Source organism: Rhodnius prolixus, unplaced genomic scaffold (assembly GCF_049639745.1).
Source record: "Rhodnius prolixus isolate KJV_2025 unplaced genomic scaffold, Rpr scaffold_6, whole genome shotgun sequence".
NCBI lineage: Eukaryota > Metazoa > Arthropoda > Insecta > Hemiptera > Reduviidae > Rhodnius > Rhodnius prolixus.
Genome location: NW_027411634.1, coordinates 35194467 through 35211732, shown reverse-complemented (window position 1 = coordinate 35211732; position 17266 = coordinate 35194467). Strand labels below are relative to the sequence as shown.

At 30.9% G+C, this 17266-nt stretch overlaps 3 protein-coding genes across 10 annotated transcripts; all 3 read right to left on the bottom strand.

Moving 5' to 3' along the window:
• Positions 1-2711: 2711 nt before the first annotated feature.
• LOC141460678 (diphthine methyltransferase) lies at positions 2712-9710 on the bottom strand. Of its 5 annotated transcripts, none has more exons than XM_074140936.1 (5): positions 9596-9710; positions 4223-4568; positions 3885-4145; positions 3170-3302; positions 2712-3092 (listed from the first exon to the last, which is right to left on the bottom strand). In XM_074140936.1, the coding sequence occupies exons 2-5, from the start codon at positions 4554-4556 to the stop codon at positions 2732-2734; spliced, it is 1089 nt and encodes a 362-aa protein (XP_073997037.1). In that variant the 5' UTR covers positions 4557-4568; positions 9596-9710; the 3' UTR covers positions 2712-2731. The 5 variants fall into 5 exon arrangements, with proteins under 5 accessions (XP_073997037.1, XP_073997033.1, XP_073997036.1 ...); XM_074140932.1 differs by lacking the exon at positions 9596-9710 and adding an exon at positions 8635-8803; XM_074140935.1 differs by lacking the exon at positions 9596-9710 and adding an exon at positions 8323-8468.
• Positions 5686-17195, bottom strand: Tsen54 (tRNA splicing endonuclease subunit 54). Of its 4 annotated transcripts, none has more exons than XR_012462277.1 (8): positions 16615-17195; positions 16327-16488; positions 16098-16259; positions 15486-15633; positions 13137-15339; positions 12684-12843; positions 11168-11380; positions 5686-5813 (listed from the first exon to the last, which is right to left on the bottom strand). XR_012462277.1 is itself a non-coding variant. In XM_074140893.1 (7 exons), exons 2-7 carry the CDS (start codon positions 16350-16352, stop codon positions 11227-11229), a joined length of 2853 nt encoding a protein of 950 aa, XP_073996994.1. In that variant the 5' UTR covers positions 16353-16488; positions 16615-17195; the 3' UTR covers positions 10924-11226. The 4 variants fall into 4 exon arrangements, 1 of the variants encoding a protein (XP_073996994.1); XR_012462276.1 differs by lacking the exon at positions 5686-5813 and adding an exon at positions 9686-9825; XR_012462278.1 differs by lacking the exon at positions 5686-5813 and adding an exon at positions 10200-10276.
• LOC141460697 (cyclin-dependent kinase 2-associated protein 1-like) lies at positions 5917-7854 on the bottom strand. The gene has a single exon (XM_074140963.1). The coding sequence runs from the start codon at positions 7767-7769 to the stop codon at positions 7500-7502; it is 270 nt and encodes an 89-aa protein (XP_073997064.1). The 5' UTR covers positions 7770-7854; the 3' UTR covers positions 5917-7499.
• Positions 17196-17266: the final 71 nt, after the last annotated feature.

Sequence of the window (17266 nt, the reverse complement as noted above, 5' to 3'; positions counted from 1 at the left end):
GTACCATCTCAGTTACGAAGGAGGGAAGGTCGCTTTGTTGCTCGTCTCACCAAAAATATCTATTTTAATCTTCAATATGTCTGACTTCAATCTTGAATAAATCATTTAAAAAAACTAATTTTTTCATTGAAAAATAACGAGAAACACATTCCAGTGCATTCTAGCGGTGAACAGTTAAACTGCAATTAAAAGATTAGTTTAAGCTTTCGCCGCTAGAAAGCATGAGATTGTACTTTTCTCACTGATGGAAGCCATCAGAAATAATATAATTTAGCATATACGTTCAGCATACAAAAATAAATTCTATTCAGTACCATCTTAGTGACAGCGAAGGGAAGGTCGCCCTGCTGTCTCACCAAATATGTCTGCCATCGGTCTTAAAGTGTCATGGAAATGTATTAAGCACAGTTGACTGCAAGGGTAGATGAGCTTGGTTGTTGATCAATGGCAGAAAGGGTAACTTTAAAGGTGCTAATCATTAGCCCCACCCTCCGCGCCCAGCGGACCTAACTTTCTCATATAGAAGCCATGTCAAAATGTCCGCTATCGAAGCAACATTCATTTATTGCCTTTTTTTAATCAAATACAACCTATTTAAGCTTAATTCTTTTACCATTACTTAAAAACAACATAATACCACCTAGTTATGAATTTTGCTGATTAAAAAAATGTCATACAATCTAAATAAATTAAAAAAATATATGACTTTTAGACAAACTTTAGTTTGTAGAATGACTGCCATAGGGCAGCACCTGCTACTCCACAAGAACTTACTTTCGAGCTTACTATTTATAGTTAATTAATTAAATGTTATTCTACACATAGGAAGGCCAAAAGTAAAAATGAATGTTCCATTTATTAGTTACGCTTGAGAAATAAAAAATTATTGTAAATAAAATTGAAAATTAATGAATTATAAGAAGCAGTAAATAACATGCCAAGTAAAACACATACTGAAAATTTATGTATTTTATTATAAAGATTTAACTTTTTCACGGTAAACTGTCCTTTTAATATCGCCCAATCTAAGTTGAGCAGTTATATTGCACCTAAGTATTTTACGCCTCTAAACAAGAGAACTTTCTTTTAAATTATTAAAATATTCTATGAATCACTTAGAAAAGTTCAGAAAGCAATGAAAAATTTTGTTTTATATGCAATTACATTTATTTATTTTACAATTACATACATACAAATAAATAATATGTAAATGTTTTTCCAAAAATAGTTACAATTTGTCTGGGTTCTGTCATTCCATGTAAAACAAGTTGAGAAACATTACCTCATTTACTCTTTACCAGCAGCTAATTAGTGTAGTTACTAATATTTTGCATGTTAAAGATTCTAATTCTTAATTTTTAGAAAATAATGTGAATATTTGGTGACAAAATAACATTTGCAGATTCTATTACCATATTTTACTTGAAAAGAACTGTATCATATTTATATAAAATATATACTATATTAATTCCTCGAAAATGTTGAACAGTTTTCTTTTCTCTTTCTTTCTCTATTCTCCTAATCACCTCATGTATTCCAAGAATATCGTTAGAAATCATTAAACTTGTGCTTTCTTCTTTAGGTTGATCCAATCCACTGATAGAGAAGAAAGGAGGAGATGGGATCGCTCCTTAAGATTTCCAAATATTTCAACAATCTCTGGTAGCAAGATATCCATCTGGTGTTTTAAATTCTTCTTAAAATACATAGTTTAGCATAATCTATAAACTAGGGACGGTATGTTTCTTATCACAAGTATTGGTATGTCAAGATTAATGAGCCAACATAAGCTGTGCTGTTTAAGTAGAATAGAATAGATGAAAAAAGCGATGAATTATGTACGCTATGTAATAAGTTAAATAATTTATTAATTCCAAATTCCGGTTTATTGCAGTTTATCTTAAATGAACAATATCTGATCAAATTTTGCCATGTAATCTGGCAGCCTTACTACGCTATCTAATATATTACATGTTGTTCTATGAGTTGTTCTATAAATAATATTTTGTGACCATTTAGTGTTCTTAAGAGTTAATGTTATATCTCTTGATGAAATTAACTTTTTAATGCCGATAAATTTATACATTTAAATTGTAATTAACTACTTCAACAAATAAAAAAATTATTGTTAATCATACAAACAAAATAAAGACTAATTTAATTTTAGAGTTTTGTTCCAATTGTCATCCCACTTCATTTAAACTAATGTGAATCTGCTCCAATGTGGTGTCTGCTCTAGTGCTAGAATATTTGCAGTCCTCAGATGTGAGTACGTCGTCGTGAGTGTTTCAGTTTTTGAAAAAGCTAATATTTAGAATTTGTGATTGATTTGAATAAAGTACCTCGTGAATCACGGGAAACCGCGCGGGTTTTAATTATAATGTTGCTTAGCCCTACTGGTTGCTGTTTTACGTTTAAAAATAAAAAACTTTTATGCCTGACAAAATTTATCGTTATATCTAAATGGTACACCAAGGTACCACATACCTTGTGGTACATAACACAAGGTATGTTACATTATTTTACCCCTAGACTAAATCATTACGCCTGAGCCTAAAAATGGTCAGTGTACACTGACCAAAATAGTCAGAAACTGATCTACCATTCAAGATACAAAATCCTGTATTTTCTAAGAGTTCAGTGAATTTTTTGCTTCTTTTATTGACAAGTAAGTCAAGAGAATTCCTAGTTGGAGAAGTTATTAAAGTAGATAGTAAACAAAGAAATAATTTTATTTTGGCGATTTAAGCAATGCAAGAGAAATCAAATTATCATAAAAAGAGCATACAGATATTATGTTATAATTACAAACTTCGTCACCATTTTCAATATTAAAAAAACTGAAAATTGTTTCCTCCGAAATAAAACTCCAATCAATTCCGTAATTAATACTAGCATGCTCTTTATAAGTTGCAATTATTTTTTCATCGACTGCATCAACTACAACAGATCCGGAGTACATGCAGGAAGCACTTATTTTTAGGCACAACTTTGGTTCCCATTTCAATCTCCAAACCCCGCCACCTGTACTTATCTGGTTTCTGTGCTTTTTCATGTTTCTTACATCCCAAAATCGAATGTTTTCATCGTAACTGAAATGTAAATATGAAAATTAAACGCAAAATTAATAATACTTATTTAGATATAATACAAATAAATATATTTTTACCTTCCAGATATTAAACTATTCTCCTTTTTAAAATTCATATGCAAACTTGTGACGCCGGCTTCGTGTGATGTATTTGTAGACACAACCTGGCCTACACGAGTATCAAAACATTTTAATTTGCAGTCATCCCCACCTGAAATGAAAAATATTTTATTAAAAAAAACAACTTTTAGCGGCCACAGACCATCACGAATTTTTTATTTTACTTTTAGTGAGTTTTCGTATCATTATTATTAATACTCTTTTTCAGAAAAAAAATAATAAAGACAATATTAATTGAATGAAGTCTAGTATGTGAGGAGTTAAGTTCAATCAGATCCACCGCATCCATTTTAAGACGCTGTTTACAAAATTATGATTTATGATGGGCCTTCGTTTTAAGAGAAATATTGACTTCCGATTGGTCGTGGTTATTACGTAGTTTCCATTTATTGCATTATACTAACAAACCGTTTCTAGGCTTTGTCTAGTCTGCTAGTACTATTGAGACGATTCTTCCAAGATTGATGTACCTAGTACACTTTCACAAACAAATAAGTTAACTGTCTGAAATATTTTCTACGCAAATAGTTCTGCTAACAAGATAAATTGCAAATGCAGTTAAAATTGTATTACTCACTTTTGAAATGCTAATAACGGAAAATTTTTTCTCACTCAAAGAGCCAAAAATTGATGATTTTTGTACAATCTAATCACTTTTAGTAAATTTTATTACCTGAGAAAAACAAATTAACATTCCAATAATTAAATGCTACTATCCAAGCTTCAAAATCATGCAATTTCCAAGAATCATGTTTGTAAAATGATCCATCACTAAAAGAAACCATGGTCACATGACCTGAAGAGCTGCTCACGACTACTTTCACGACAGAATCTGTAATCCCCGTAGACCAATCAAGGGAAAGAAGTAATGTATCTTCATTAGATGTCAATTTAACTTTATGTACTTCTTGTAGAAGAGTTTCATCGCCATTTCCTGCAATAATTATGAATTTCTAAATACTAATTTGACAATAACGTTCAAATAAAATAAAGGGGAAAAATACTACTTACCGTCCAAGAGCAATATTCTAAGTTCACCAACAGCATTTACCAAAGCTAAGAAAACATTATTTTGTAATTTAACATGACACCATTTACAGTCTAAAATACCTGGCATTGACAACTTTTGTAGCACTTTTAAAAAACCATTAAATTTGTTGGAAAATTTAAATAAATATAAATACCCCACCCTCTTCTTCTCTGAAGTCATAACATTTTCTTCATTTTCAGAGAGCTGATAAGTTCCACATACAAATAAATCGTGAAAATTATTAATTGGGCACCACTCAATGCAATCAGCGTTCAATTCAGTTTTAAAAGTAGTTTTCTTCATTAAAGTTGCCATTTTCTGATGTCTCTAAAAAATATTCTACATTAGAAAAATATTTCTCAAAATGGTTTATATAATCATACAAATGTAAAGATTAATTACCGATTAATTAAATTATTAGATTCCAAAAGTCTATAGTAAATTAATCGCCTACTTTTTCAGGTAGCACTAACGTCCAACTACCAAATTAGGTGTCGTGGAAGAGGGCAGAAGTATATATTTTATTATTAACTTTTTACTGACCAATAAAAAGTACCTACACAGAAGATTCGAACAGAGGATCGCCACTTACAGATTCACGCTTCAAACGTTCACACCTGCCTCTTCCCAACAACGCGCAATGGCAATCCAATGAAAGACTCCTGTTGTAATTTTATAGGTAGTTGAAACTTTTCCAAAAGTCCATATAGAATTTTTTTGTCAATTACTTTTACTTCCTCTTATCTCTTAAAAAGAAGTATTGAGGTAAGCAGATTTTTGAATGAGTGTTTTCACAAGTACTCAAGTTCGAAATTTTGATTTTTAATAATTGGAGTAAATGTGTATGCGTATGGATGTCTCTGGTAACTCAAAACTGTAAGCCTCAAGAGTGTTCGACAATAAGTTTTTGAACTAGATCAACTAAACGCGAGTGCCCATTTACTGTACAGATTTTTCAATTTTCGGAGAATTTTCTCTTTTTTTTTAAATTTGGTACACTCATTAGTACATGTAGAACAGTTTCCAAGGAAAAATCATTTAAAGGCCTTTTTGGGATGGTGGTAAACAGACTTTCCACTTAAATGCAATATTCGTAAACTAGACTACTTAGAATTACTAGGAATAAAATTTAAAACAAAAATTCAAGGCTATTGCTATGGTACGTCCTTAATGCGAATGCGGCCGTCTTTTTCCATGTCGGGCTTTTTGTGGAATATTAAGCGAGAACGCACAGATGTCGTATTTATATGTAAAAGAGGCATGGTTGCAAAATCAATGGACCCTACTGAACCGATAAGGCCGCTATGAGTTAGTACGATAGAGAGAACTGATTATTTTAAACATAAGCAACAAACATTAATAAATCAGGCGACCAAGACGCTACTAGGAAGTAGCCGTCAAACCCAAATTAAACGATGGTTTAGGTATTTTAGAATACTCACTGCCCTGCTTGTTATAGTGGCTGTATTCAGAATTCAGAATTTTTAGTGATACCAGAAACACTTAATTTCCTAACTGAGGGCCAATAGCCCACTTGCTCTTTGTCTGCATTAAGATGCGAACATTCAGCACCTGAAACGCCGATTTTAGACAAAATTATACTGGATAAGAATCGAGAAACTAAGATTTTTCCCAATTAGTAAAGGAATTACTGAAATAAAATTTATAGAAAATATCATGGTTAACCACCATAATTTAGAAGATGCTCTTTTATTATCTCAAATACAAAAAATGCTAATTATTCACCTTTACAAAAATAATTTCACTCTATAGATAGTCTAAATAAGAGTTTAATGTAGATAAAAGAAAGATTTTCAAATATATTTTTTGATGGATTTCAAAAAAATTATATACTGCAATATCCGTAACCAGTATTTTTATTGCAGCACCTTAATTGCAGAGACAGCTTAATACTTTACACTGACACGAATGTACATTTGATTTTAATTCTACTTTAATACTACTTTCTCAAAGTTTCAAATTAAACTATTTTGTGCATGTAAAAACAAAACATGCCAATACCCTTATTTACAGCAAAAAAAAAAGAAAAGAAAAAAAAGAGAAATTGAATTAAAAACTCAAAATTACTAAATTCACACATCCAAAACAACAAACCAATAAACCATGACTAGAGCCCAATTTAAATTCCAGCAGAAATGTTACTTAAAACAAATAGACTTGATGAGCAACTTTTGTTTTCAATATTTATAACTTGAAGTGCGATACGATCAAATCAACCATCAAAATAATAAAAAGATATTTGCAAAAATCATGTAAAATAATTATTCCATTACCTAATATGCAAAGCGGATAACGTATACTTAGATATTTATTATTTTAGTAAAAAAAAACTGTATATTGAAGGAATACATTGTAAGATCTCAAGGTTGTTGGTCTTTTTTTTTTTTTTTTTGAGACCATAATACTAGCATTCAAATTTTGCCTACGAAAAAATAATAAAAAATAAAAAAAATCTTATTACTTTTGAGAGGAATTTAGGCTAAGCAATAACTGATAAATACAATTTATCAATTATGTTGATAAGAGTGACTTAAAAAGTTGTGCCCCTCAGCTATTGTATTTACTAAATATAATTATTTTTGCCATTTTTAATGCAAAATGATTAAATTAATAATTAATAATCCTGAAAGAAAGAGGATTTCAAATTGAAATCAGAAAAATGAAAAAAATTAACAGCGTTTAAAAATAATGTTTAAAATCTAAGGTAGATTTGATTACAAAATGTAACGTCAATTGCATCACGTTACGCTCGCATAATACTTGGAACGGAAGACTGAATAAATCACAACCTGGTATTAATTTGTATAAAAATAATTTTAATATGTACAGAAATCCTACTTTAATTAGATGACCAGTGCTTATCTGAAAAAGAGGTTTGAAACCTAGAAAATTCAAACGCATCCTATCACTCGGGCAACTATAATACACAATCTTATGAATTAAACTGCGTTAGAACGCAGCTACATTGAAAGAAAAAAATGTTAAAATACTTTGTCTTAAAAAATGCAATACGTAAAAATAAGTAATTTTTGTATTAAACAATAGGAACTTTTTGTTTATTTATTTTTTTCAATTTTTTCCTGAGCTTGTAAATGACTATTATATTATATAAATAATTCGCAATAAATTGACAGTGAATTGACTGGGGATGAGTTACTGGTCTGGACGACAACAATAACGGTTCACATATATACATTAATAATGTAAGCGCTTTACAATTAAATTAAAAAAAGACTATCACTGCCTCGCACTTTTCTCTGTTTCCATTAAACACTCGCGGACAAGTATTCTCGCGTGCACAATTCCACGTTTCAATCTTTCAGCTGAAGATTTACTACCAGCATACGTTGGTCTTATATCTTTACCCATTTCTTCTATCACAGCTAGTAATTGAGCGTATTTAGATTGACCTGGAGCAAATTGCGGACGTAGCGATGCCGGACTGCCATTTAACTCCGCTAAACCACCTACAGAATTATCTAAATTTGAGCATTCTTCTTCCATCATTATTTTGCTTAATCAAACTTCCGAGATGTTACTTAATTTTGGCATAAAGTCTTCAGGACATAATGAACACATTGAAACGAACCTTTCTTTAGTGACTAGAAAATGTTATTCATCCAGTGTTGACTTCTCCGGAAACATCGTTAAAAACAAGAAACATTTAACTTTACCATACTGTTTGTAATCAACGTACGTTAATCATAACCTCATTTCAGTAGTGATAAGGTGTCTCCAACAAAGAGTTAAAAAATGTACTAAAAAACGCAGTGTTGCCCACAACTTACCTTTTTTGCAAAACTTTCATGAAACAAATATTTCGAAATTCCAAATTTTGGCTTCAATAAAGCGCAACCAAAAACTACTTCATTTTCAAAAGGAGGCTGAGACAAAGACTAGAGAAGTTATTAAAATTGCAATAGCAAACATTCTTTTCATTAAACAAATTATAAATAAAACCAAACTTTTTTTACATAAACGATTATAAATCCAATGAAGTTCAAAACAACAAGGGAATTATTTATATATCATTTTCGTAACGTAACAATAATAATTTTACCTAAAATAAAGAACTGAAGGTTCAGTTAAACTTCCTTTCCATGAAAAAGACAGGTATAATTATATTCGCAAAGGTTTCAATCCTTCGTAAAATAAAATTGTTTGACTTAAAGAATTTTAAATAAAATTAACCTCTAATAATGAAAAATTGATACTTAACCTAGACCTTAATTACATGAAATTTCGAAATTTTAATAACATATTTAATTAAAAATTCGGAGTAAATACGTTTAATATTATCATTGACATTTAAGTATTCATTTTAAAGTAGAAGAAGCATTACTTAAAATATATCTCATAAATAAATTCTTACAATTTTGCACTGAAATAATTGCCTCATTTTCAAAATATAAGAACTACGGTTGATAGGAAATTCATTCAAGCCACTGTGAACTTCTTAATGAATATTTGGACTCGTGGACGGGGGCGACTATAACGTATTTAATCATGGAATAAAATCCAAGACATAGACCGGGAATCGGACCTACCACCACAATTCATAATGGATTTGTTTTTTCTAATAGCAAACTACTGATAGTTTTTGATGAAAGTGCCAATTAACAGTTTCTGGCCTATCGGACGTTATATCCTGAATTTTGACCAAAGCATGCACTAGGATACTTCAGATTTTTTTCACTTTCGCAGTATTAAGCCTTACAGTTTGAATACAATTAATAGAAGAATTCAAGTTCACATTTATTATCATTACTGGATAATCTTCTATGAGCCCAAACGTTAGTGGAAAACAGATCACTGCTACAAGTTCTTTAAAAAAATTCACCTCTACCGATAACCACCCGATTGAAATTTTAGATTTCCCTGAAAATACAGAAAAACAATGAGTGATAAACTCATCTGAGATAAAAGATAAATTATAGCCGATTTCAGTATTTTTTGTTTTTTCCTTCGTCCTAGAGGTTGGTTCACTTTTAGGGCTTGTGCAGTCTAATTAACATTGCACATTATGTTTATTATATGCTTTAATTTAACTTTATTTACAAGGCGTTATCCTGTAAAGGCCCATTGTTTTAAAGATGACATAGCACATAGGTCAAAACAAATAAAAATCTCAGAAATTGGGAAGAATTCTTTTCCTTGAGAAAAAGATCTCTACAAGAACGCAGTATGAATTTATATTAAAAAGAAAGACGTTTCACGATTACATAACCCCAGATGAAATATGATATTACAAAAACAAACCTTTGAAAAGGCATGAGTGAATTGGTTAGTAAAACGTAATTGATATCAACAAAAACGAAAAAATTACTATTTACAGTGATCCTTTATTTCTTTTTTCAGTTCTTAGTTCTCAAATAATTTTATTAACTCGGTAAGTAGGATAATTTGAGCAGATCTTCCCTTCTTTTGATTATAAGTTCTATCCTCTAAATAGAACACAAATAAAAAGTTAATTAATTAAATTCGTTCTTTTCCTCTCATCAGTTTAATATTCTTCAAGAAATACTAGCATATGTCAAATAAAAAGTACCATACTTTGTTGGATCTGCAATAAATGTTGCAATAATGTTGATCAGCAATAATATTGGATTATATACGTCGAGCATGCTTGTTTCTTTTGATTCAGATAGGTTTGCATTATCTTTCTAAACAAACCTAAAACCTAAACTCTAACGAATTATATATGTATGAAAATACAATTTTGGCCTAAACTAAAAGAAAAAAAAAGCATGTTACAAGATAAAAATCTTGGATATTTATTTCCATTAATATTGTTACTGGAGTGACATGAGCACGGATCTAAGCTCTCCTGAACCACATCCCAGCAACAAAAGACCCTGATGAACCTCCTAAATTAGATAATTGAATCATTAATCCTAGTATTGCAAAAGAGCACACCTACCAAAACACTTAATTGAAGTGAAAGAACACTTATGGGAGCCGTCAGCAAAGAGAGGCCATGTAGGGTTCTTAGATAATTATCCTCACTTATTAAGCTGCAATGAACAACCAAAATGGCTTATATTTTAGAAAACAAGATGACATAAAAGAATTCTTTAAAATATTTGTAATTTTGAAAAAACTTCTGGTAGTCTGATTTCGCTGAAAAGCTTATTTGGTATCCGTAAAGGGTTCCAAGTATCAAATTTAGATTCGGCTGCTTTTATTTTAGACTTGTTCATCACACAACTCATTCACACACATACAGAGACACAAAAGAGAGAGTGAGAGATCATTCGTAGAAACTACTGCACGATCGAGTACCTTCTCTTTCTAGAAGTGAATTTTAACTAATACTGTTGCCTTTATTCATTGTAGAATGTTTTTGGTATGCCTGATCGGTTTTGTTTACATCCGTCAACAGAAGCAATCATTGGTGTAGAGAATTTGACTTCTGTCTCATTTACTTATTTACTTCTGATTCATGTACTCGTTTACTTCTGACTCATTTACACTTACGAACATAACCCATACACAGTACAAGAGAGAGGAGCATCAACTGAAAACCATTTTTTGGACTTAAGGACGTCAAAACGGCTAAATGAAATTTGACACTTCGCAAGATTTCCTCCAATATTTCTAAGGATAAGGGAGCAAGAGAGAGAAAAATCAGAAATCAGGATAAAAATCAGCACTTCAGGTCTGTGAAATAGGTTTTAAATTTAATAAAATATCAAAAGAAAGTAGTAGGAAATTGAAAAACATTAAAATAAAAAGAAAACTGTTAATTCACACTTCAGAATTTCAAAATCACAGCTGTTAAAATTTACAATTAAACAATAACATTATAGGTACTAACAATCTATAAAAAAAATTTTTATACTCTATGAAAAAAAATGTTTACATCTAAACCATGATAAAAACTTAAAACAGTAGTAGGTACTTACCACAATAACCAAAATAATAAAATTAAATGCATTTTTTGAAATCTACAAAGCTTATGAATTCAATTATCACAATACTCTGGTAAGGAAATCAGATTGTAATAATAAAACGCTACAGCATCATCAAAAACTACAGCGTAAAGAAAGGGAATTCCATCTTGATAAGTTGATTTTAACAAATCTATTTCCATAATAGAAGGCAGGGCATCTGTTGAACTAAAACAAAAATAATATTTCATAAATAAGGTAAAGATATTTTAGATATTTAATTTATAAGCCAAATTAAATTGTTGCCAACTAAACTAGGTAATTGATAAAATTAATCACACTAAAGGTTAATCTTTCGATTAAAATATTTATAAATGAAACTGCGCGTCATTTAGTAGAGGATTGTTGCGCTTCTACTTGTACCAGATCCCTAGTCATCGATGAAGTGAAGATTTCTATTCCTGAGACTGTCGCGTTTGGTAAATTAAACGAACTCTCCTATGATCGTTCAATGCACGGAGATACTGAACCGCCTTGTCTCCTAGTTTACCCGCCCATAGGATCGCTAGCTCACGGTCGTATGTTATCATCCAGCTACTCTTGGTTGCATTTTCAATTTTTGAGGGGAGGATTAGCTAGAGAATAGCGGGTGGTATCAGCCCATGTTCCTTTCGTAGATTTGCACTATTGTATATAGATCTATATCTATCTAAGGGAACACGTTCTAGTATAATATCCATGTTTACGTTAGCTACAAATAAGAGGAAAGAGATTTGGCATTTCTTAGTAAAAACTAGAGTTTGTCAATCTAAGAGGTGATATGAATGCGAGCAAGCTCTTCAGCATATTACTACAATGAAAAAGTAGTGTTAATTTACGAGAGGAGATTACATGTTAAGTAGTATAGCAAGTGAAATAATAAAGCCAAATACAGGGTCATAGTCCACCTGCTGAACCCTTAGGTTCTTGGTTTTTCGTTCATTAGCTCTGGTATTGAATAGGGTTGATGATAAAAAGGGAACGTTCTTCAGTGCACTGAAGAAGTCCCTGGACGCCTATGACCTCAGTTGTTGTGGCATCTTAATTAAAAAAAGAAGAAGAATCTGAGTTCTTTATAATTGACATAGCGATGAAACATTAGGTATCACCTGAAAGTAAATCTTGCAAACATTTTCTGAAATTGGTCTAAGAGAGAGCATGAAAGTATTTTGAGTATTCATGTTAAAGTAGAGTCTCCATTTGAGTAGTAATCTCAAAATGTGGTAACATTGAATCCAATATTCTCCAGAAAGACTATGAAGAACGTGCTGCTGTTTAAGTAGTTATAGTTATGTAAACCAACTCTTATTTGAATAATTTACGGTCACGAAGCCTATATATTCATCGTTATGTAAACCTTTTAAAAACTAAGCGACCTAAATATTATCATAAAAATTATGTGAAAGCTACTGAAACCGTAGTTAGTTTCTGAATAAAAGTAATATTTATTAAGATTAAACATAAATAAATAAATGTATGCATATAAACTTACTTAACGACAATAATTCTAAATTTCGGAAGCATTTTCAATGACTTTTTGAAATGATCAGTTGGCAAATAAGCATCAAAGGAAATTTTCAAGTTTTGTTTTTTTTCTTTTTGTTCATCAAATTCAATGGATTCAAATATTTGCAAACTCTTCAAAAGTGACGCTGAAAAAAAAAAAAAATACAGAAAAAAACTGAAGAATTTATTTGTTAGGAAAAATCTGCAATTATCTATTCTATTGTGATGCCGGATGTAATTTTTATTTTTTAAAAAAAAAAATGGTGAAAATAAAAACTTTCTATTTTAGAAATAGAATAATTAGTCACCATAAGAAATATTAGATATCAAGTTAAATACTGAATTTTATATTATTATGCCTTTCAATATTTTAATAAACTAAAGAAGCTGAATCAGGATCTAAGAAATTACTAAAAAGCAAATTAACTCCAATTTTTACCTATATCCTTGCTATGATCCGGTTTGGTGAGGGCAACAATATTTTCACCATTTCTCATTTCCTCATCCAAGGACATTCCTCCCTGATCGGATATTTCTTTGTATTGTTGCCAACTTGTAGGTTGCTCAATATCTTTTAGCTTATTTTCTGGAACATACGCTTGAAATTCAGCAACAGTCGATTCTACTATTACATCAACTGTTTCACTATCATTGGATTCTTCAATAATTCGTGGTGATTCACTAGAAATAATATCCATACAGCTTTGAGGTGATTCACAAGTCTGGGTTTCTAATTTTTCACTATTTATATTTAGCAATTCAATATCTTTTACTTCAGATTCAACTATTTTCTCATTTTTTATTTCTGATTCTTCTACATTTCGTAAATCAGTTTGTTCTTTTTTAAGTTCCACATCTGCTGAAAATCTTCTCTGAGGATTCTCTACAACATCGAATAGTGATGACTCTTGTTTGCACTCTATTAAAATGTCTGGCTTTTGTTCAATGTCGTTTTGTTCACTATCGTAATCGTGTTCTATAATATCGGAACTTTCCTTTCCTGATATTTTGCTAGGTACGCCAGGTTCATTTTTAATAACTTTCTCTTCACATAAATCAATGATTTCAATAGAATTGCTGAATTTACCTTTTTTTACAGGAGTTTCATGATGTTTTACACCTCTTTTTCCTCTCTGCTCTCCAACGGCTTCGTCTTCTGAATCAATCAAAACCACTTCATGAACATTATTCGAATTACTGGCCTTATTATTATTATATCTAGACAAATGTTTATGATGCGATGAAAACGACCTATTATTCCTGTTTCCTCGAAACCTAAAATTTCTTCTTCCATAAGGATTTCTAGCTAAGTATTGATTTCTTGGATTGTTATAGAAACTGTTACTAAAAAAATTATTACTATTAAACAAGTTATTACTGAAAAATCGTGGCTGATAACTTGGATTAGAAAATTGTGCAGAATTATTAAAAGATGGAGTATGAGTATCGTTAACTAGAGGCGGACTTGGTTGCGCTTGAGTACCATTTACGACAGACATTAAAGATGAAGCAGCTTGTATCATACTAAGAGCCATTGCCCTCATTTCACATGCCTGCATAAGTACATTATCTCCGAAAAATGTGTTGTTTGTTTGATTTAACGAAAAATTCGGGTTATAAAACTGCTGAGACCGACGATTTGGTGCGTAAAAATATTCATTATGCTGTATTGTTTGTTCTTGTCTCATATTTAAATTTACTCTATATTGTGAATGTCTTGGTACAATCCCTTTTGGTAAACAAATTGCTTTGGGCGTTTTAATAAAAGATATTCCACTTTCTGCGTTTGGCATTTCATCTAAAATATCTTTTCTAGATTTCTGTTCAACAATTCGTAAACTTTCATTTTGTCCGTTGCCATTTTCCAATTTTACTTCAACAGACTGATCTTCACTTAAATCCACAAAAACTGGTTCCGTTGGCAACATACACCTACCAAGAGCTTTATACCATTTTCGTGATTCTAAACGTACCGATTTCACTAAAATAACATCATCGTCTGATTCACTATCCAAAGAATCACTCTTTTCCATTTTAATATCTTTTTGTACATTTTTATCCTCTAACTCTTCATCAATTATGATCAAACATTCTGAGATCTTACTTTTACATTGTTTTTTATTTTTAGCCTGCTTTGCTGGAGTGCAGCTTTCTTCTCGTTTATTCTGAGGTACAATCTTATGAGCAATATCTTCAATCTCAATAACTTCTATATTATCTTCAATTATGCATACATCCTCAGAATCACTGATACGTTTTGAACGACAGGACTCAATTGGAATGGCATCTTTGTTAATGCTAGTTTTTTGGATAGGTTTCCCTGAAATTCCTGCAGTAACATTGGGGGTTCCTGCTAAGATTTCTGGATTGCTAACATCTACCGGAAATTGTTTTTCGGTATTTGTACGTTCACCAGGAATACTGCGCTTGTGGGTTTCTAAAACTTGATCTAAATGAACTTGTTTTTCATATCTTGTTACTGTGATATCTTCAGCGTGCCGAATTAGTTTATAACCTCTTCTGCTCAGATAAGAATACACTCTATATTCTGATAAGGTAACATTATTTGATTCATTCAAGAGAAGAGCATACGCATGTTCAACACTTACAGGTACTCCATCGTGAAACAACTCTAAAACATTCTACGAAAGTACATACGATTATTATAAATTTAACGTCAGAATTTAAAAAAAAAATAATTTAACTAAAATAACTGCCAGATAATTTAAACAGACTTGCAAGATTGAATCTAAAAATTGGAAATTTAAAACTTTAACTAGTAACCTACTATTTCCAACAGATACAATGCTTCTTCTGGAAGTAGCCAAAGTTCATTATCTTGATGATGTCCCACGACTTCCCAGTGTTTTCCAATTTGTTTTAAAACTTTAGCTTTCTTTCGATCTACATGCCATTCCGCTTTTGCCAAATTGCTCCTAAAACAATACAAAATAAGAGAAGACTATTTATGTGGGTGGTACAGATTACTGATAGTTAGTTAAATATGATAAAATATTTAAAAATTAATTTAATGCATTTTTAAAATAAATTTTCAAAATTTAAGTGTAGTTTAGTTTTTGTAATTAATTAGAAAGTCACTAAGTTAGTTGATTCTCTCCGTCATGGCAATTCGTCAATTTTTCAATTTAACCGCTTACGGATTTTCACAAATATTCGTTATCAAAAGCGAACAGAATTTTCACTTAGATCATTGTATTGGGCTATATTTTTGTTAATTCATTTTTGACTCAGAAAAGTAATGGATTTATTATGGGATATCTGAAAATTTCAAGCTGACAAAACAATAATCTGTTCAACTCAAGAAGTTACAATTTTCCCTATTTGAGAACGATTCCTTTAGATATTATTAGAAAACTAATTAATGCAATGTCTTACTTACTGCTTTTCAATTCTTTCTACCCCAATCATCAAATATTTATCTTCTAGAGAAACCTGAATTTGTTTTTGTTCTAACCAAGAGTTATTTGGGCAATACTCCTTCCATCCTGAAGTAGGTAATTCCTTAGGACCATTTAACTTTTGATGTATTAAGTCGCTTCCGCTAATCAAAAAATCTTAATATAACGATAGCAAGGCAAACTCAAAAAACTACACGTTAAGTTACATACCATAAAAGTTTCGTTACGCAATCCATTTTCTTAGTGATTTAATTCAAAATTCTATCATTATGGATTGTTAAGGCAGATGAAATGAGAAGTTGTATCAGAACTATCAGTTTTCACTTTACTGTTCGTATATAACCAACACCAAAACATGAAACCTCCCAGAACCTAAAGTTGTTTTAAAAATATCAATACAAATTGTTTCAACAGAAATTATTCTTTAAAAATATGAGACATAATCAGTTGGAATTAATTCATAATTTAAAACTTATATTAGCTCGTTTCTATAGTTACCATGGTTACTTGTTGAAATATTGGCTTTTTTGGCCTATTTAACTTTTAAAGCATTAAGTATGCATTGAGATTAATCTGTTTTGTTTTTCAAAATTATTTTTTGGATAGCCAAATTCTATTTGCAGAATTGTGATGATAATCCAATCCCCCGAAAGTAGTGTTACGTAAGCTTCATAATAGTCAGGATGACCTTGGTCAGATCATCTATCTATATTCTTCAAATAGCAGATAAAAAGAAGACATTCAGAGTTTCTGTTTCAGTACTTATTACTTGTGGCATTTCAGTGTGTAAAGTCTCTTAGCATAAGCAAAATTTTATGCGTAAAAAAAGCGATTTACTAAGACGCTTATGACTATGGTGGCGGTCTTCGTTGGGATAATCATTAGTAATGATGGGGATCTTAACCTATGCTCAATATTCATTAAGTAAAAGATAAATTAAGCTATTGAGAAGAAAGTGATGTATGATAAGGAGAATCTAAAATCAAATCCTGAACACTTCATTTTGCCTCAAATATTTTTCTAGATAAACTCCGCAATGAGACATTGATTGTCCGGAGTTGTTGCCCAGCCTGCCATTTCACATACTTTTCACCATCTCAGTATCAATTTGCATTACCTTCAACACACTTTGAAGGGAAAGGTGACTCAC